We start from the raw sequence: 21777 nt of genomic DNA, 5'->3' as shown, positions 1-21777 counted from the left end.
GTATCCCTACCCTCCCCCAACAAGTCCACCCCATCCACAGACTCGACCTCGACTCCACCCCCGAACTCTAGATTCCGCCCGGAATGCCCACAGACAGCAGCAGCAGCGACAGCGACTGTGGCACAGACGATAGCCACAGCACGCCTCCTACTATCCCCATGCAACAGGCCCCACACCCAGCGAATCTGAACACTATTCGAGTGATCCCTTGCTGATTCCATTCCTTAACATACCACACCAAAGACCACCGCCCTCCGATGACGATCCCGACTCCACCTCCACAGAATTAGACACGACTATTTGGCACCGTGAGAATTCGTACAGGCTCATCCGAAACGACGAGATGGACCCTAAGTCACACCATGCAGCTTTAGCAACCCTCATCCATTCAAGAGTATGGCATCCGGGAGAAGATGATGACATTGAGTCTGACTCCCAAAACGAGAACCCCTTTGCGACCCTGTTCGCAACGGATAACTGAGGTGTCCAGATGAGGTTTTAAACGGAACCACTTGGGAGAAACGGTGTCCTTTCTGATGGAACCTGCACCATGTTTGTTGAATGTTTGTTCGTTAGTGTTATCATTAAGTGTGGTGTGTAAACTCGGAAAGTTTTTCACGACCCCCTTTGACGGCAAATGGCTGTTAGAGGATCTAGTTTGTCCCCAGAAACTTGTTAATGGAACAAGTTTGTCCCAGACAATAGTTCAGAGGAACTAGTTTGTCGACATAACCCGACTCATAGTTGCTCTCCTAATTTGAGAGGCAGCCACCCACGACGACCACATTCTTACCCGTTCTTGCCGGTTGCTCAGGCAATGGAGAAATGGCATTGGTCCTCGCCCTGCCCGAGGACCCCCCTCTGGTCAGCTACGCTCGGGTAGAGCACATACGGCATTGGTCACCATCCTACCCGGGGATTCCATCCAAATCTTACCCGCCGCGGCCCATACGCACCCCATTTTGGCTCGTTACCTTCAAAATTCTTTTGTTTGGTTTTGGCAACCCTTAAAGTTGCTTACCTATGCTATTTACATCCTCAAACACTGGGATGGTAAATCACAGGCTGCGAGACAGCACACAGTACGGCAGTATTTTCTTAGATGTCTAGTCCAAATATTTTTAATTTTTTTTAAATGAGGGGGGTCACACATGGTGACCAATTAGAAACGGAAATTGGCACTAAAAGACAGACATGCTAATGTACAAGATATTAAACAAGATAGTAACAAAAGCTATGCTTGATCCACAGAATTCCAGAAGCTCCAGGAAGAGAGAAGAGACGAAAAGGAAGAGAAGAGAAGAAAGAAGAGAACAATGAAGTTACCATACGTGTTTTTCGTTATCAAGTATAGGCCTTTTAGTGTTAGAGATAGTCTAGTAAGTAGAGTTTGTACATGAGTAGTGATTGACTGTGTATAATAAATGTGTTTTGATTTGAAACTTACTTACTGGTGTATTGAGTTATTGATCAGCACTTGAACTTGAACCTCGTGGTGGTATCATAAAGATACCTGGCGACTCAGAGCAAAGGTTATAAAACAGAGCAAATTAAGTAAAGACACAACGAGCAACACCGCCATATTTATAGCCATTAAAAGATAGCAACAATAGGCGTCCTTGTTGTCGAGGTGTTCGAGTGTTGATTGTAGAGCCAGGGAGATAGCATTTGCTGTGGACCGGTTGCGGTGATAGGCAAACTGCAGTGGATCGAGACGGTCTGGGAGGCTGGCAGTGATCCGTTTCATGACAAGCTGCTCGAAGCATTTCAGGATAACAGATGTTTGGTAGTCGTTGAGGCAGGCTACCTTTTTCTTAGATGTCTAGTCCAAATGTTTCCTTTTTCTTCTTTGGTACTGGTATTATGGTGGTCTTCTTGAAGGAGGTGGGGACCTTAGAACGGAGGAGCGAGGTGGTGAAGATATCTGCGAATACACTCGCCAGCTGATCTGCGCAGGCACTGAGTGCTTGCCCAGGGACTCCGTCGGGGCCCGTCGCTTTCCGCGGACTCACTTTAAAGAAGGCAGCTCTTACCTCGGAGGCTGTAATAGTGGGTATGAGTGTGTCCAGGGTTGTTGGGGCAGGTGGCACTGATACATTGGCTGACTGCTCAAAGCGGGCATAGAATTTGTTCAGATCATTGGGTAGGGATGCTCCAGTCCCAGATATTCCACCTGGCCTTGCTTTATAGCCAGTGATCCTGCCATAGTCGTCTTGAGTTAGTGTCGTTGGCCTGGAACTCTGGTTTGATGCGGTATTGTCTTTTTGCATCCCTGATGACTTTCCCTACGTCGTACCTGGATTTTTTATATAGGTCAGGGTCGTCAGACTTCAACGCCTCCATCCGGTACTTCAGCAGGGAGTGAACCTTTTGGTTGAGCCAGGGTTTCTGATTGGGGAATACCCGTATGTCTTCTTTGGTACACAGTCCTCGACACACTTACTGATGAAGTCTGTGACGGTGGTTGCGTACTCGTCCAGGTTAGCTGCCGCGGCCTTGAATATGGACCAGTCTACAGTCTCCAAGCAGTCGCGGAGGATGTCCTCAGATTCCTCGGACCAGCACTGCACGGTTTTCTTGACTGGCTCAGCACGCTTGAGTACTGTTTGTAAGCCGGAAGTAGGAATACCGACTTGTGGTCGGATTTGCCAAAGTGAGGTCGGGGAATGGACCGGTAGGCTCCTTTGTTGCTCATGTAGCAGTGGTCCAGGGTGTTTGCACCTCGAATGGAGCAGGAGATCTGTTGACGGAGTTTGGGTAGGATCTTCCTGAGCTTGGCCTGGTTGAAGTCTTCAGCCACGATTGTCAGGGCTTCGGGGTGATTTGTTTTTTGGTTGTTGATGGTGGAATGTAGTTCATCAAGTGTTTTCTTCACTTCTGCCTGGGGTGGGATGTAGACTGCTGTGATGAGTTCAGAGGTGAATTCACGTGCGAGGTAGAAGGGACGACACTTCACGGTTAGGTATTCTAGGTTTGGGGAGCAATGGAATGCTAGGGACACCACACACGAGCACAGTGTTGATCAGGAGGCAAATATTTGGACATCCCACGATCAAACTGATGTCATGTCTTCACACTTAAGACATCTAGGCAGCCACTGCATGTCCTATGACAAAGCCCAATGGCGTGTACCATATTCACCCCCCTCCCTCCTCCACCATTACTGTCCTGCCTTCTCTCGCTGGGTGACATGGAGCCAGCCCCTTAGGCTTATTATTCCCTTACCCCAAAATCAGGAGCGCCGCTCCACCAGACTGGCAGACCATTGGCTGCCAAACACTGGGGGCTTCTTCTCAATTCTCTGGTGCACAGCCTGAACAGGAAACACCTGAGAATACCTGGACAATCTAGGAGAGGTCCGCAGATGATTTTCCCAATGCTGCCTGAAGGGAAGTAAATGCGTCTTTCAAACAAAAGCTGTAAGAACACAAGAACTAGGATCAGAATAGGCCATCTGGCCCCTCGGGCCTGCTCTGCCATTCAATAAGATCATGGCTGATCTTTTTTGGACTCAGCTCCACTTTCCGGCACGAACACCATAACCCTTAATCCCTTTATTCTTCAAAAAACTATCTTTATCTTAAAAACATTTAATGAAGGAGCCTCAACTGCTTCACTGGGCAAGGAATTCCATCGATTCACAACCCTTTGGGTGAAGAAGTTCCTCCTAAACTCAGTCCTAAATCTACTTCCCCTTATTTTGAGGCTATGCCCCCTAGGTCTGCTTTTACCCGCCAGTGGAAACAACCTGCCTGCATCTATCCTATCTATTCCCTTCATAATCTTATATGTTTCTATAAGGTCCCTCCTCATCCTTCTAAATTCCAACGAGTACAGTCCCAGTCTACTCAACCTCTCCTCGTAATCCAACCCCTTCAGCTCTGGGATTAACCTAGTCAATCTCCTCTGCACACCCTCCAGCACAGTATGTCCTTTCTCAGGTAAGGAGACCAAAACTGAACACAATACTCCAGGTGTGGCCTCACTAACACCTTCTACAATTGCAGCAAAACCTCCCTAGTCTTAAACTCCATCCCTCTTGCAATGAAGGATAAAACTTCATTTGCCTTCTTAATCACCTGCTGCACCTGTAAACCAACTTTTTGCGACTCATGCACTGGCACATGCCAAGTCCCTCTGCACAGCAGCATGTTTTAATATTTTATAATTTAAATAATAATTCCTTTTGCTGTTATTCCTACCAAAATGGATAACCTCACATTTGTCAACATTGTATTACATCTGCCAGACCCTAGCCCATTCACTTAACCTATCCAAATCCCTCTGCAGACTTCCGGTATCCTCTGCACTTTTTGCTTTACCACTCATCTTAGTGTCGGCTGCAAACTTGGATACATTGCACTTGGTCGCCAACTCCAAATCATCTATGTAAATTGTGAACAATTGGGAGCCCAACACTGATCCCCGAGGGGCACCACTGGCTACTGATTGCCAACCAGAGAAACACCCATTAATCCCCACTCTTTGCTTTCCATTAATTAACCAATCCTCTATCCATGCTAATACTTTACCCTTAATGCCATGCATCTTTATCTCATGCAGCAACCTTTCGTGTGGCACCTTGTCAAAAGCTTTCTGGAAATCCAGATATACCACATCCATTGGCTTCCCGTTATCTACCGCACTGATAATGTCCTCAAAAAATTCCACTAAATTAGTCAGGCACAACCTGCCCTTTATGAACCCATGCTGCGTCTGCCTAATGGGACAATTTCCATCCAGATGCCTCGCTGTTTCATCCTTGATGATAAAGATTCCAGCATCTTCCCTACTAACGAAGTTAAGCTAACTGGCCTATCATTACCCGCTTTCTATCTACCTCCTTTTTTTAAAACAGTGGTGTCACGTTGGCTAATTTCCAATCCGCCAGGACCACCCCAGAGTCTAATGAATTTTGGTAAATTATCACTAGATCATTTGCAATTTCCCTAGCCATCTCTTTTAGCACTCTGGAATGCATTCTGGTACCAGCCTCCCCGAACAGCAGCCGGAATGTGGTGACTAGGGGCTTTTCACAGTAACTTCATTGAAGCCTACTCGTGACAATAAGCGATTTTCATTTCATTTCATTTTCATTAATTACCTTTAGCCCCATTAGCTTGCCCATCACTACCTCCTTCGTGATAACAATCCTCTCAAGGTCCTCACCTGTCATAGCCTCATTTCCATCAGTCACTGGCATGTTATTTGTGTCTTCCACTGTGAAGACCGACCCAAAAAACCTGTTCAGTTCCTCAGCCATTTCCTCATAGAACACAGAACAGTACAGGCCCTTCGGCCCACGATGTTGCACCGACATGGGAAGTCAAAAAACAAAAGCCATCTAACCTACACTATGCCATATAGTGTATGTATACTAACATACACTAAGCATCCATATGCTTATCCAATAAACGTTTATATGCCCTCAATGTTGGCGAGTTCTCTACTGTTGCAGGTAGGGCATTCCACGGCCTCACCACTCTTTACGTAAAGAACCTACCTCTGACCTCTGTCCTATATCTATTACCCCTCAGTTTAAAGCTATGTCCCCTCGTGCTAGCCATTTCCATCCACGGGAGAAGGCTCTCACTGTCCACCCTATCTAACCCCCTGATCATTTTGTATGCCTCTATTAAGTCTCCTCTTAACCTTCGTCTCTCTAACGAAAACAACCTCAAGTCCATCAGCCTCTCCTCATAAGATTTTCCCTCCATATCAGGCAACATCCTGGTAAATCTCCTCTGCACCCGTTCCAAAGCTTCCACACCCTTCCTATAATGAGGTGACCAGAACTGTACGCAATACTCCAAATGCGGCCGTACCAGAGTTTTGTACAGCTGCAACATGACCTCCTGACTCCAGAACTCAATCCCTCTACCAATACTCCATAGGCCTTCTTCACAACCCTATCAACCTGGGTGGCAACTTTCAGGGATCTATGTACATGGACACCGAGATCCCTCTGCTCATCCACACTTTCAAGAACGTTACCATTAGCCAAATATTCCGCATTCCTGTTATTCCTTCCAAAGTGAATCACCTCACTCTTCTCTACATTAAACTCCATTTGCCACCTCTCAGCCCAGCTCTGCAGCTTATCTATGTCCCTCTGTAACTTGCAACATCCTTCCGCACTGTCGACAACACCACCGACTTTAGTGTCGTCTGCAAATTTACTCACCCACCCTTCTGCGCCCTCCTCTAGGTCATTGATAAAAATGACAAACAGCAACGGCCCCAGAACAGATCCTTGTGGTACACCACTTGTAACTTAACTCCATTCTGAACATTTCCCATCAACCACCACCCTCTGTCTTCTTTCAGCTAGCCAATTTCTGATCCACATCTCTAAATCATCCTCAATCCCCAGCCTCCGTATTTTCTGCAATAGCCTACCGTGGGGAATCTTATCAAACGCTTTACTGAAATCCATATACACCACATCAACTGCTCTACCCTCGTCTACCTGTTCAGTCACTTTCTCAAAGAACTCGATAAGGTTTGTGAGGCATGACCTACCCTTCACAAAGCTATGCTGACTATCCCTAATCATATTATTCCTATCTAGATGATTATAAATCTTGTCTCTTATAATCCCTCCAAGACTTTACCCACAACAGACGTGAGGCTCACCGGTCTATAGTTGCCGGGGTTGTCTCTACTCCCTTTCTTGAACAAAGGGACCACATTTGCTATCCTCCAGTCCTTTGGCACTTTTCCTGTAGTCAATGATGACATAAAAATCAAGGCCAAAGGCTCAGCAATCTCTTCCCTGGCTTCCCAGAGAATCCTAGGATAAATCCCATCAGGCCTCGGGGACTTATCTATTTTCAGCCTGTCCAGAATTGCCAACACCTCTTCCCTACGTACCTCAATGCCATCTATTCTAATAGCCTGGGTCTCAGCATTCTCCTCCACAACATTCTATTTTTCCTGAGTGAATACTGACAAAAAATATTCATTTAGTATCTCGCCTATCTCTTCAGACTCCACACACAACTTCCCATCCCTGTCCTTGACTGGCCCTACTCTTACCCTAGTCATTCTTTTATTCCTGACATACCGATAGAAAAGCTTTTGGGTTTTCCTTGATCCTACCTGCCAAATACTTCTCATGTCCCCTCCTTGCTCGTCTTAGCTCTCTCTTTAGATCCTTCCTCGCTACCTTGTAACTATCAAGCGCCCCAACTGAAACTTCACACCTCATCTTCACATAGGCCTCCTTCTTCCTCGGAACAAGAGATTCCACTTCTTTGGTAAACCACGGTTCCCTCGCTCGACGCCTTCCTCCCTGTCTGACCGGTACGTACTTATCAAGAACACGCAGTAGCTGTTCCTTGAACAAGCTCCACATATCCAGTGTGCCCAACACTTGCAGCCTACTTCTCCAACCTATCCCCCCCAAGTCATGTCTAATGGCATCATAATTGCCCTTCCCCCAGCTATAACTCTTGCCCTGCGGGGTATACTTATCCCTTTCCATCACTAACGTAAACATCACCGAATTGTGGTCACTGTCCCCAAAGTGCTCGCCTACCTCCAAATGTAACACCTGGCCTGGTTCATTACCCAAAACCAAATCCAATGTGGCCTCTCCTCTTGTTGGCCTGTCAACATATTTTGTCAGGAAACCCTCCTGCACACATTGTACAAAAAACGACCCATCTAATGTACTCGAACTATATATTTTCCAGTCAATATTTGGAAAGTTAAAGTCTCCCATAATAACTACCCTGTTACTTTCGCTCTTATCCAGAATCATCTTCGACATCCTTTCCTCTACATCCCTAGAAGTATTTGGAGGCCTATCGAAAACTCCCAACAGGGTGACCTCTCCTTTCCTGTTTCTAACCTCAGTCCATACTACCTCGGAAGAAGAGTCCCCATCTAGCATCCTCTCCGCCACCGTAATACTGTTTTTGACTAGCAGTGCCACATCTCCCCCTCTTTTGCCTCCTTCTCTGAGCTTACTAAAACACCTAAACCCCGAAACCTGCAACAACCATCCCTGTCCCTGCTCTATCCATGTCTCCGAAATGGCCACAACATCGAAGTCCCAGGTACCAGCCCATGCTGCCAGTTCCCCTACCTTATTTCGTATACTCCTGGCATTGAAGTAGACACACTTCAAACCACCTACCTGAACACTGGCCCCCTCCTGCGAAGTCAAATCTGTACTCCTGACCTCTATACTCTCAATCTTTCGTACCCCAAAACTACAATCCAGGTTCCCATGCCCCTGCTGCATTAGTTTAAACCCCCCCAAAGAGCACTAACAAATCTGCCCCCCAGGACATTTGTGCCCCTCAGGTTCAGATGTAGACCATCCTGTCTGTAGAGGTCCCACCTTTCCCAAAAAGAGTACCAGTTATCCAGAAATCTGAATCCCTCCCGCCTGCACCATCCCTGGAGCCACGTGTTTAATTGCTCTCTCTCCCTATTCCTCATCTCATTATCACGTGGCACGGGCAACAACCCAGAGATAACAACTCTGTTTGTTCTCGTCCTGAGCTTCCATCCTAGCTCCCTGAAAGCCTGCCTGACATCCTTGTCCCCTTTCCTACCTATGTCGTTAGTGCCAATGCGGACCACGACTTGGGGCTGCTCCCCCTCCCACTTAAGGACCCGGAAAACACGATCATCTCCCATGATTAAATCTCCCTTCTCATCCTCTAAAGGACCAATATGTACCTTAGCCACTCTTTTTTGTTTGTTATATTTGTAGAAACTTTTACTATCTGTTTTTGTATTCTGAGCAAGTTTACTTTCATAATCTATCTTACTCTTCTTTATTGATTTTTTAGTAGCTTTCTGTTTCCCCACTAAAGATTTCCCAGTCCTCTCGTCTCCCACTAATCTTTGCCACTTTGTATGCTTTTTCCTTCAATTTGATACTCTCCCTGATATGGGGCTGGTTTAGCACACTGGGCTAAATCGCTGGCTTTTAAAGCAGACCAGGGCAGGCCAGCAGCACGGTTCAATTTCCGTACCAGCCTCCCCAAACAGGTGCCGGAATGTGTCGACGAGGGGCTTTTCACAGTAACTTCATTTGAAGCCTACTTGTGACAATAAGCGTTTTTCATTTCATTTTTTCATTTTCATTTCCTGAGATATAACCAGTCGATTTTCCCTCTTTCTACCGTCCTTCCTTTTTGTTGGTATAAACCTTTGCTGAGCACTGTGAAAAACAGCTTGGAAGGTTCTCCAATGTTCCTCCATAAAGTCTTTGCTCCCAGTCTACCTTAGCTAGCTCTTCTCTCATCCCATTGTAATCTCCTTTGTTTAAGCACAAAACACTAGTGTTTGATTTTACCTTCTCACCCTCCATCTGTATTTTAAATTCCACCATATTTTGATCGCTCCTTCCGAGAGGATTCCTAACAATTAATCAATCCTGTCACATTACACAGGACCAGATCTAGAACCGCTTGTTCCCTCGTAGGTTCCATTACATACTGTTCTAGGAAACTATCGCGGATACATTCTATAAACTCCTCCTCAAGGCTGCCTTGACCGATCTGGTTAAACCAATCGATATGCAGATTAAAATCCCCCATGATAACTGCTGTACCATTTTTACATGCATCCGTTATTTTTTTGTTTATCGCCTGCCCCACCATAATGGTACTATTTGGTGGCCTATAGATTACTCCTATCAGTGACTTTTTCGCCTTATTTTCCTGATTTCCACCCAAATAGATTCAACCTTATCTTCCAGAGCACCAATGTCATCCCTTACTATTGCCCGGATGTCAGTCATCCTTAAATAACAGAGCTAAACCACTCTGTCCTTCCGTATAGTTTGATACCCTTGGATATTTAACTCCCAGTCGTGACCATCCTTTAACCATGTTTCAGTAATGGCCACTAAATCACAGTCATTCACGATGATTTGCGCCATCAACTTATTCCGAATCCTACGAGCATCCAGTAAAGTACACTTATGTTGGCTTTTATACCTCGGTTTTGAATCTTAACACCTTGATCAGTAACCTCTCCTAAGTTATTTTTCCTCTTAACCTTTCTCCTAATTTGCCTTGTCGTTGAACCCATATCTTCATGTAACAACCTGCCGCATCGCTTTCCATTTATGTTTTTACTTCCCGTTTTATTCCTTTTAGTATTACTGGGCCTATTCACTGAGCTCCCCTCAGTCACTGTACCTTGTACTATCGCCCTTGTTGATTTTTGACTATGGCTTCTCTGCCTTACCCTTTCCCCCTTACTGCCTTTTGTTTCTGTCCCTGTTTTATTACCTTCCGACTTCCTGCATCGGTTTCCATCCCCCTGCCACATTAGTTTAAACACTCCCCAACCGGTCTAGCAAATAGCCCCCCTCGGATATCAGTTCCAGTCCTGCCCAGGTGTAACCAGTCCAGTTTGTGCAGGTCCCACCTCCCCCAGAACCCCGGTCCCAATGCCCCAGGAATCTGAAACCCTTCCCCTGACACCATCCCTTCACCACGTATTCATCCTATATATCCTGACATTTCTACTCTGACTAGTAAGATACTTGAGTTACCAGGTGGATAAAGACGGCTTGCACCCAGTGGAGGAAAAGGTCCAGGCCACAAAAGGAGCCTCGACTCTACAAAACACCACGGAATCGAGATCATTTCTAGGATTCCTAAATTATTACGTAAAATTTATTCCGAATTTGGCCACCCTGCTGGCACCACTTTGCTTCCCGTTAAAAAGGATCCAAAAGTCGGCTTGGGGAACTCAATAGGAGATATTCGCAGGAGTGAAGACAGCTGTCATATTCCCATTACTGGCCCACTGTGATCCTTCCCGGCCGCTCATTCTCACTTATGATGCCTCTCCATATGGCATTGAGGTGGTGATATCCAATTGATAGCACAGAGCACCCCACTGCATATGTTTCCAGAACCCTGGCAAATGCAGAACGCCGCTTTGCCCATATTGAAAAAGAAGGCTTGGCTGTGATACACGCAGTACAAAAATTCCACAAATATCTCTGGGCGACATTTTTCATTATCACAGAATAAGCCACTGCTGGGTCTTTTTATGGAGGACAAGAGGATTTCCCCCATAGCCTCTGCTCAGATTTAGCACTGGACTCTATTACTGGCGGCGTATGAATAAATATTTCAACGTCATTCAGGGGTCCAAACAACACATCCTCTTCTGTCTGCGAGTCGCCTCCAGTGGTGGACAAAGTCGTGGTGACTTTAAATTTCATGGATACTCTGTTAGTACCTCCATAGTCTCATGAACCACTCCTTAGCCAAGGAATGTAACCCGCTGCAGTCTAGAGCCCATGCCGTCCAAGATGATGATGCCGACCCAATTAAGGGGCAATTTAGTGTGGCCAATCCACTTACCCTGCACATTTTTGAGTTGTGGGGTGAGACCCACCAACACACAGGGAGAATGGCAAACTCCACATGGACAGTGTTCAGGAGCCGGGATCAAACTCGGGTCCTCAGCGCAGTGAGGCAGCAGTACCAGCCACTGCACCACCACTTTCATCCTTACCTGAAGTGCAATTTCATTCTGATTCTGGTTCTTCTTTGACGGGAGAATTCCATAATATTCTTCCTGACGCTTCTTAAACTTCCGGAAATGGTCTTGGATCAGGAATGTGGCATAGAACTTGCCAACTGTCACCTCATCATCTGAACAGAAAAAGTTTACATTCAATTATTGCCATGGAAACAACCAGATCAAAGAAAGCAAACATTCCACTGAAATAAACCCTTGAGTTCTGGCCATAATTCACTCTATAACAGAGTCTCACGCTAAACAGCATTATGAAACTAGGTCTCTGAACCAACATCTGATACATGGCACTCACCTCCAATTGGGGGGATCACTTGGTCCAGCAATTTCATACTTGTTCGTTTCCAGACTTTTTTGATAATTGCTCTCAGTTCCTCATTGGACTGTTCAAAATTCCCTTTAGACAAAAAACAGTTAACCATATATCCTTGGAACGTACCAACCAACCAATCAACTCTTAACTTATGGCTCAATAAAAGGGTTTGTGTAAACCAGTCCCTTCACCCAGTGTTCACCGCAGACACATTCATAGTACAGAAGGAGGGCATTTAGCCCACCTTGTCTGCGCCCACCAAAACAGAAACTAGTTGTTCCATTGTTTGAGAAGGGCAGCAGAAATAATCCAGGAAATTATAGGCCGAAGAGCCTTACGTCAGTGGTAGGGAAACTATTGGAAACGTTTCTTTGAGATAGAATTACTCACATTTAGAAACAATTGGACTTATTCATGATGGACAGCATGGTTTTGTGAAGGGGCGGTCGTGCCCCAGTAATTTGATCGAGTTTTTCGAGGAAGTGACAAAGATGATAGATGAGGGAAAGGCAGTAGATGTTGTATACATGGACTTCAGTAAATCCTTTGACAAGGTGCCTCATGGTAGACTGGTACAAAAGGTGAAGTCATATGGGATCAGAGGAGAGCTGACAAGTTGGATACCGGACTGGCTTGGGCACAGAAGACAGAGGGTAGCAGTAAAAGGGTGCTTTTCTGAATGGAATCACTAGCAGTGTTTCACAGGGATCAGTTCTGGGGCCTTTGGTGTTTGTGGTGGAAATAAATGATTTGGAAGAAAATGTAGCTGGTCTCCTCAGTAAGTTCGCAGCCGATATAAAAATTGTTGGAGTTGCGGATATTGAAGAGGATTATCAGAGGATACAGCAGGATATAAACTGGTTGGAGTCTTGGGTGGAGAAATAGCAGATGGAGTTTAATCTGTACAAGTGTGAGGAACTTTGGAAGGTCCAATGCATATAGGAATTACACAATAAATGGTATAACTTATGCAAGTACTGACATGTCCACCAATCACTGAAAGTGCAACGCATGTGGATATGGTGGTCAAGAAGGCATACAGCAAATTGTCCAAGTGCGGGACAGGGCAGGGAAGTTGGTGGTAGCTCCAGATCCGATTAACAAGGTCTTTAAGAAATTTTATGAGAGGTTGTACAGGACAGAACCACCTGGGGGAGGCCGGAAGATGCAGGAATTTCTAGATGGGCTGGAGTACCCGAGGTTAGGGGAGGGGGACAGGGCTACATTAGAAGGGGTGACAGTGGAGCAGGGGATAAAAGATGGGATTGGGAGGATGCAGTGGGGGAAGGTTGCAGGATGGGTTCTCGGTGGAATATTATAAAAAATTCAAAGATAAGCTGGTACCGCTGATGGTGGGGATGTTTAAGGAGGCGATAGGGAAGGGGGTGTTACCACAAACTTTGGGGCAGGCATCGGTTTCCCTGTTACTTAAGAAATATAAGGATCCGATGGAGTGTGGATCGTATAGGCCCATATCACTTTTAAACGTGGACGCAAAGATATTGGCGAAGGTACTGGCAGGTAGGCTAGAGGAGTGCCTCCCGAAGGTGATAGGTAAAGATCAGACAGGGTTTGAGAGAGGGAGGCAGCTTTTTTCTAATATTAGGAGGCATTGATCGTGGTTATGGCACCGGCGGAGGGGAAGGAATCAGATGTGATTGTGGCATTGGATGCCGAGAAAGCGTTTGACCGAGTAGAATGGGGGCATTTGATGGCAGTTCTGGAGCGGTTTGGGATTAGACCAAGATTTGTGGACTGGGTGAAGCTACTGTATAAGGAGCCGAGGGTGTGTCCCCACACTAAAAACATCAGCTCAGAATACTTTCCTCCACCGTGGGACTAGGCAGGGATGTCCTATGTCCCCCTGCTGTTTGCACTCGTGATTGAGCCATTGGCCAACGCGTTAAGACGTTCGGGGGTATGGAAAGGGTTAGTGCGGGGGGGATAGAGCACAGGGTGTCATTATATGCCAATGACTTGTTATTATATGTGTCAGAACAGAGTGTGTCAATAGAGGAATACTGGAGCTGCTTCGGGTGTTTGGGTCTTTCTCGGGGTACAAATTAAACCAAGACAAGAGTGAATATTTTGTGGTGCCTCGGCTAGGGGTGGGGGCAGGAGTTGGGGGGCAGCCATTCCATAGGGCAGGGACTCATTTCCGATACCTGGGGGTGCAGGTTGTTCGGGATTGGGGGGGGGTTCCGTAGGTACAACATTTCTAGTTTGGTGGGGAGGGTGAAAGCTGATCCGGCAAGGTGGGATGGTCTCCCTCTGTCACTGGCGGGTCGGATACAGGCAGTTAAAATGAATGTGTTGCTGCGATTCCTGTTTATTTACCAACGTCTGCCGGTTTTCCTGCCAAAGGCATTTTTTAGAGAGATTGAAGGGATGATTGCCTCGTTCATATGGGGAGGGAAGGTGGCCAGAAATAGACAGGTGCTGCTACAGAGAGGAAGGCAGGCAGGGGGTTTGGGTCTTCCGAACCTGATGCATTATTACTGGGCAGCGAATGTGGAGAAGGTACGGAGCTGGGTTAGAGGGGTTGACTCCCAATGGGTCAGAATGGAGGAGAGTTTGTGTAGGGGGTCGGATTGAAGGCACCAGCAACCGCGCTGCTCCCGGTGGCCCCGGGGAAATACTCAGGGAGTCCGGTAGTAATAGCTTTGTTAGAATTTGGAGGCAGTTTCGCCAGCACTTCAGGTTGGGGGCAGGGTCAAGGGAAATTTCGATTTGGGGGAACCATAGATTTGAGCCAGGGAAGTGGGATGGAAATTTTCAGAGATGGGAGGAGAAAGGAATTAGGACACAAAGATTTGTTTCTTGGGGGTCGGTTTGCAGGATTGAAGGAGCTGGGAGCAAAGGTGGGCTGGAGCAGGGGGAAATATTTAGATACATGCAGGGTCGAGACTTTGCCAGAAAGGAGATACAGAGCTTCCCAGTAGAGCCGGCCTCCACATTGTTGGAGGAGGTGCTGAAGACAGGGGGACTGGAGAAGGGAGTAGTGTCAGTGGTTTACGGGACTATTTTGGAAGAGGAGAAGGCGCTGGAAGGGATCAAGGCAAAGCGGGAGGAAGAGTTGGGAGAGGGTATGGAGGAGGGATTCTGGTGCGACATGCTTTGGAGGGTGAACGTCTCCACCTCATGTGCGAGGTTGGGGCTGATACAGCTGAAGGTGGTATATAGAGCATACCTTACAAGGGTGAGGATGAGCCGGCTCTTTGAGGGGGTAGAAAATGTGTGTGAACGTTGCGCGGGGGGGGGGGGGGGGGGGGGAGGGAAAGAGAGCAAGCCACGTTCATGTTTTGGTCCTGTCCAAAGCTACAGGATTACTGCAAGGAGGTGTTTAGTGTAATCTCTAAAGTGGTGCACATGAAACTGGACCCGGGCCCTTGGGAGCCATATTCGGGGTGTCGGACCAGCCGGGATTGGAAACAGGTGCGGGGACAGATGTTGTAGCCTCCGCCTCATTGATCACCTGAAGGCAGATCCTGTTAGGGTGGAGATCAACCTGTCCACCCTGTGCCCTGGCGTGGTGGGGGGACCTGCTGGAACTCTTGACTCTTGAGAAGGTAAAATTTGAACTGAGGGGAAGGATGGAGGGATTCTACAATTCATGAGCGTTATTCATCATGCACTTTCGAGAATTGGATTACATTGAACATTAGGGGAGGTGCGGCTGGGAGGGTTGGGGGAGGGTAACTGTCTGTGTTAATGGTGACTATGGGTGATTCCGGATTCCTTTTTGTCATTTGTTTATGTAAACATACGGGCTAATATCTGGGGTTTGGTTGGAGGATAGGATCGTTGTCATTGATATGGGGATTACATTTGTTACTGATTATTGGGTGTAAATTTGGAAGAAAATGTGAAAAAGGAGGGTAAAAATATAGATTTTTTTAAAAAGGCATACGGCATGCTGGCCTTTATCAGTCGGGGCAGTTAATATAAAAATTGGCAAGTCATGTTGCAGCTTTGCAGGACCTCAGTTAGACCACATTTGGAATATGGTGTACAATTCTGGTCGCCACAGACCAGAAGGATGAGGATGCTTTGGGGAGGGTACAGAAGCGGCATTCTCGGATGTTGCCTGGTATGGAGGGCATTAGCTATGTGGAGAGGTTAGATAAACTCGGTCTGTTCTCACCGGAACAACGGAGGTTGAGAGGCGACCTGATAGAGGTCTACAAGATTATGAGTATCATGGACAGAGTGGATAGTCAGATGCTCTTTCCTAGGGTAGGAGAGTCAAGTACCAGAGGATATAGGTTTAAAGTGCATGGGGAAATGTTTAGAACAGATGTGGGAGGCAAGTTTTTTTTACACAAGAGGGTGGTAAATATATGGAACGTGCTGCCTGGGGAGATGGTGGGAGCAGTTACGATAGTGGCATTTAAGGGACATCTAGACAAATATATGAATAGGGTGAGAATGGAAGGATACGGACTCCGTAAGTGCAGACGGTTTTAGTTTAGGCCGGCACCATGGTCGGCGCAGGCTTGGAGGGCCGAAGGGCCTGTTTCTGTGCTGTATTGTACTTTGTTCTAGTGCTCATTTTAATCCCACTTTCCAGAACCTGGTCCATGGCCTTGCAGGTTACGCCACTTAAGATATAAGCCAAAGTACCTTTAAATGAGTTGAACGTTTCAACCTCAACCACCAACGTAGGCAGTGAATTCCAGACACCCAGCACCCTCTGGAAGAATAAATATTTCCTCATGTCTGTGACAATTGGAAGATTTTAGTAAATCGGATTATAAGTGTTGTGGCAATTTAAGGGTTAAAAGCCTGTGGTTAGTGTGGTGTGACTGGGGAAGTCCCTCGAGAGGTAATGATTTGCTGCCTGCAGAGATACTGGGCGGGATTCTCCTCTTCTGAGACTAACGCTAACACAGAATTCGTGGACTTTCACGACAGAAAAACTGGCACCACATTTGGCCTGATTCTGCTCCTGCTAAGGGGCTCGCACATGGAACACAATCAATTCGAATGAGAAACAGTACCAGATTCGCGATTCGCACTCAAAGGCTAACAAGCTGCAGCCGCATAAACTTCACTCCCCACTCACACCATCCCAGCCAATAAGATGGCAGCAAGGAGACATCTCCCCCATCACCAGCAGGTCCTGCAAGACACAAGACAAGATGCGTGATTTGACTGCGGGCCGGGGAGTCACTGCCCCCCAGCCACTGCCACAGGCAGGGCCCCCCCATGAGCCGAGCAGACAAAGAGAGCAGCTTGGACACCAGCACTCCGCCCAGGACTCAGAAGGCCCCGGAGCTCGGGTTGGATGATGGCACAGATGCAGAGTTGGAGACCATCTTGGACACGGTAGAACAAGGCGGATGACCTTGTACCTTGGCCCGGGAAGGAGGCACCCAGCTGCCGCCATTCGCTGTGCCTGGGCGCAGGAAATAGAGGCTGTGAGTGCCGTCAGCGACAACATCCGGACGGGACAGCAGTACCGGAAAAATCTTCACGGCCTCCTCAGGGCAGACAGCGTGAGTAAGCAACACTGTACCCCTGGAACTAACCCGCGTCCCATACACCCATAACCCGACACCCCCCCACCAGGACGGTGGAACCCTGACACTGCCCCACATGCCGGTACCCATACCGGCGGCTACTGAGGCCACCAGCTACCCATCCCCTGGGCTGCATGCACCGGACTGTTGTACACTGTCTTTTTCCGTCCCCATACCCCACCCAGGAGAAGGCTGCCGGGAGAGGGATAAGAGAGGAGGGGGACCGCCTCACCGTGACCGAGCAGAGGACCCTGGACATGGTCAGCAGGCTCAGAGGAACGAGGTGGTCGCCGGGGTGGAGCTCAGCCGCGAGTGAGGAAGTGAGACCCTGCTAAATTGCGGTTCCCCGTAACACTTTTGTCAACACCCCCCCCCCCCAGCTCCCCCCCCATACCACCCTCACCTCACACCACCCACCCCTACCCACACCCACAAGCCCAGCCCCACTCCCCACCCAGGCCGGGGTCGAATCATGCATCTTGTCTTGTGTCTTGCAGGACCTGCTGGTGATGGGGCAGATCGATCACTAGCCACTGCCACAGCCTAGGGCCCCCCATGAGCCAGGCAGTGATGAAAGCAGCTTGGACACCAGCCCTCCGCCCGAGACTCAAGAGACCCCAGAGCTCGGGTTGGAGGATGACACAGATTTCCCGTCACACCTGTCTCCAACACCCTCCACCATCAGTGGACCTCAGTTGGGCACTTTAGTGAAGAGGCTACTGGGACGCTATCTGGTGCGCACCACACAGTTGACCCGGTACAGCAGGTGAAGGTAGGAGCACCCGAGTGGGTGGATGGTCGGAGGGCAGGCCGACCCGAAGAACTAGCTGCCGTCCAGACGGGTCTTGAACTTCTGGAACAAACGGTTCCATCCATGGTGGAGATGCAGTTGCAGAGCCAGGAACTACATGAGGAGTTGTCGGCGAGGATCCAGCACCTGCAGGTGCAGGTGGAGGAGTCTAACTGTGTGCAGCAGCAGGAGGTGGTGCCGACAATGCGTGCCACCCAGGCAACACCGCACGGGTGACGTCCACGGTGGAGGCATTGGGGGCGAGGGTTGGGGCAATGGATCAGCATGTCCAAGGCCTGGGGCATTCTGTACATGCGCTGGCCGAGGCCCAGGACAGAGTTCCCGCCTCACAGGTGACCATGTCCCATAGCCACCTGGAAATCGCAGCGGCGCTCCTGAGCGTGGCCCAGTCACAGCAGGCCATGGCTGGGAATGCTGGCGGAATTGCCAGGCGCTGGCCAACATGGCATAGACACAGAGGGAGGTGGTCCAGTCCCAGAGGGAGATGGCACAGTCACTGGCTGAAGTGACTCAAACCCAAAAGGTGGTGACACAGTCAATGGATGATGTGCCACAGTCCCAGACAGAGATAGTCCACTCCCTGTGTACCATGGCCGTGAGCATGCGGATCCTGGTCGAAAATAAGAGCGGGTCTCCAGCTGCCAGGTGGCAGGGTGGCTTCAGAGAATAGCTCCCCTTGCACCCTCATCCAATGGAGTAACCCGGGTGCCATTGGGCACCCCAAGGGAGGAGCTGGTGATCGGGCCCATGCCGGTGACTCCCGCAGGTGAGGTGCTGGAACACTCAGCAATTTGGACTCCCCTCCCCGTCCCCTCACCCCCTCCTGCCCCTGGCGCATTTGATGGGCAGCAGGCAGAATGGGGCAGCACCATGCCACCTGGGACACTCTGGCCCATCCAGGCTCGGTCGCCCCAGAAGACGCCCGCCAACAGGGAGTCAGATTGCAGGGCAGGAGTCACAGCAGGTCGTCTCCACTCCTGCTGTACTGTCTGGGGATCCACCTCGACGTAGCATTAGGGCCCGTAAGGCCAGGAAGTTAGGCACCAGTTTTGTTGGCAGGGGTGCAGGACACAGTTTAGTTATCGGGGCTAGGACAATAATCTGTATATATTCACATTAAACACCTGTTGCAACCGTTACAACCTGCCTCGGTGCTCTATCTGACGGGTGTGAAGGGTGAGCTGGGCTGGGCGCGTTGGGGGGGGGGGGGGGGGGGGAAGAAATGGACGGACCCTGTGGGTGGCCCGGGCACCCACCACCAACCGTCCGCACCATCGCCACCCCAGGGATCCGATGGGACCGTGTGATGGAATGGCCAGCACGCATGCAGGGATCACTCAGGTGGACGGTGGGAAGTGCTATCGTGGGCAGGATCGGACGTTGTCAAACGATGCGGAGCACCAGAGCTTATCGTAAAGCGGGTTGTCATTATCCTCCATCCCATTGATCAGACCTGGAGTTACTGCCAACAAAGGGCCCCTGCCCGTAGTATGACGGGTATGTATCACGGAGGGAGTTGCGGGAGCGGGGGGGGGGGGGTAAGGGAATGAGAGGTTGAGATGCGATGTCCTCATCTTCCATCCCATGGACCGCTACTGCCACCGCAGGGCCCCCACCCCGTAGTGTGATGGGTACGTATCTCGGAGGGAGTTACAGGCGGGGGGTGGCGAGGGCGGGAAAGAGAGGGAGTATGGGGCTGGGATATGGTTTTCGTGCCCCTGGCCAGTCCCCCCTCCTCCGTCCCACCCTGGTCGGTCAACCTGGAGTCGCTCAGAGCGTCCAGACGCGTTGCCCCTGGCGCACTTGTCATGCAGGCTCCCGTGCCTGTCTGGGCTCCATGTCCTGCCCACCCTCACCCTGCCCTGCATCCTCCTCGTCGGACGAGGCCTGGAGTTCCTCCTCCTCCTCCAACACATCACCTCTCTGCTGTGCGATGTTGTGGAGGACGCAGCAGGCTGCCACAATGCGGGCGACCCTCTCAGCATCATACTGGAGGGCCCCTCCAGACAGGTCTAGGCACCTGACCGGCATCTTCAGGAGGCTGGAGCACCGCTCGATTATGGACCTGGTTGGAGTATGGGCTTTACGACTGCAGTGGATAACACCCGTTTCCCAGGAGCCAACCCCCCAGCCAGAGTGCTCCTCGAACATGTCAGGAATCGCCGAGTGTGCCAGGCTGAAGGCGTTGTGCACACTGTCTGGGTATCGGGCACAGACGTGTATGATGCACAGCTGATGGTCACATTGATATGCTGCACATTCATCGAGTGGAACCCCTTTCGGTTTCTGTCGAGCGGCTTGTTATCCGCAGGTACCCATAGGGGGACATGCATCGGTCGATCACCCCCCTGGACCCGGGGCATCCCGTCGATCGTGGCAATCCCTGCTGCCCGGGCATCCTGGTGGGCTCGGTCGACATTGAACCGGATCAGTGGGCCTTCTGTACATGTGAGAAAAATGAGAATTCCCGATCATGTGGATGCCGGATTCTCCACGGGTCCGCTCTCCCCACTCTGCTCCACGAATATTCGAAGCACTGTCGCCATCTCTGAGAGAGCCAGAGGCCTAGGCCTTGATCGGCCCATTTTGGGTTCCAGCACACAGTTGAAGTCCCCCTCATCCGAAGACCAATCGATGTGTGTCCAGATCAGGGCTGGAGGCTAGCAAACATTTGATAAATGCAACATAGTCACGAAAAAGGCACTCGCTTATTAATCAAAATTGAGGGCAGCAGTGGTAGCACTGTAGTCTCACGGCGCCGAGGTCCAAGGTTTGATCCCGGCTCTGGGTCACGGTCAGTGTGGAGTTTGCACATTCTCCCAGTGTTTGCGTGGGTTTTGCCCCACAACCCAAAGATGTGCAAGGTAGGTGGATTGAACACGCTTAATTGGAAAAAATGAATTGGATACTCTAAATTTATAACAAAAAAAAATTAATCAAAATTGCTGCGTCTCTACCATCGAAGCCCGAGTGGAGCATGTGCCTTACCCACCCCGTCTGGAAATCTAGTCTGATCCTGCATCGCAAGTCCAAAATGATCCTAGCTGTGGATTCAGAGGATGAATGGTGAGCAGTGATGAAGGTCAACCACTGCCCCATCCAGTTCAAGCTGGACACAGGTGCCTCTGCCAACCTCCTCTCACAGGCAGACTTCAGACGCATTAAAAAGCCCCCCACGGTCCTTCCAGCTGCCTGCAAGCTCCTGGATTACAACGGGAATGCCATCACAGCACTGGGATCCTGCCATCTGCATGTATCCAACCGACACACACAAGCACGGTTATGCTTTGAAATTGTTAAACCGGACAGGGCATCCCTACTAGGGGCGCACGCCTGCAAGCAGCTCATTCAAAGGGTTTACACTACGACATCCTTCCACGTGGATCTTCAGGCCGGCATCGACGACATCCTCGCCAGTATCCAGATGTGTTTAAAGGGATGGGCACGCTGCCGTATCGATACAAGATTCTGCTACGGCCTGATGCTAAGCCAGTGGTCCACGCATCACGACAAGTCCCTCCTCCACTGAGAGAGCGCCTGAAGGCACAGCTCTTCAGAAGGATCTTCAGCAAAAAGGCATTATATCCAAGGTCACCGAACCGACT

General features: G+C 49.3%; 1 protein-coding gene across 12 annotated transcripts in view; it reads right to left on the bottom strand.

Moving 5' to 3' along the window:
• Nucleotides 1-21777, bottom strand: part of LOC140393996 (voltage-dependent L-type calcium channel subunit alpha-1S-like) — an 804045-nt gene that overhangs the window by 127857 nt on the left and 654411 nt on the right. For all 12 annotated transcript variants that reach the window (XM_072480735.1, XM_072480727.1, XM_072480737.1 and 9 more), the window contains 2 exons: nucleotides 11822-11923; nucleotides 11503-11642 (listed from right to left, as the gene is read on the bottom strand). In XM_072480735.1, the coding sequence (XP_072336836.1) occupies nucleotides 11503-11642; nucleotides 11822-11923 (242 nt within the window). The remainder of the gene's footprint in view (nucleotides 1-11502; nucleotides 11643-11821; nucleotides 11924-21777) is intronic.

Source organism: Scyliorhinus torazame, chromosome 17, assembly GCF_047496885.1.
Source record: "Scyliorhinus torazame isolate Kashiwa2021f chromosome 17, sScyTor2.1, whole genome shotgun sequence".
Classification (NCBI taxonomy): Eukaryota; Metazoa; Chordata; class Chondrichthyes; order Carcharhiniformes; family Scyliorhinidae; genus Scyliorhinus; species Scyliorhinus torazame.
This window is presented reverse-complemented; position numbering and strand designations above follow the sequence as displayed.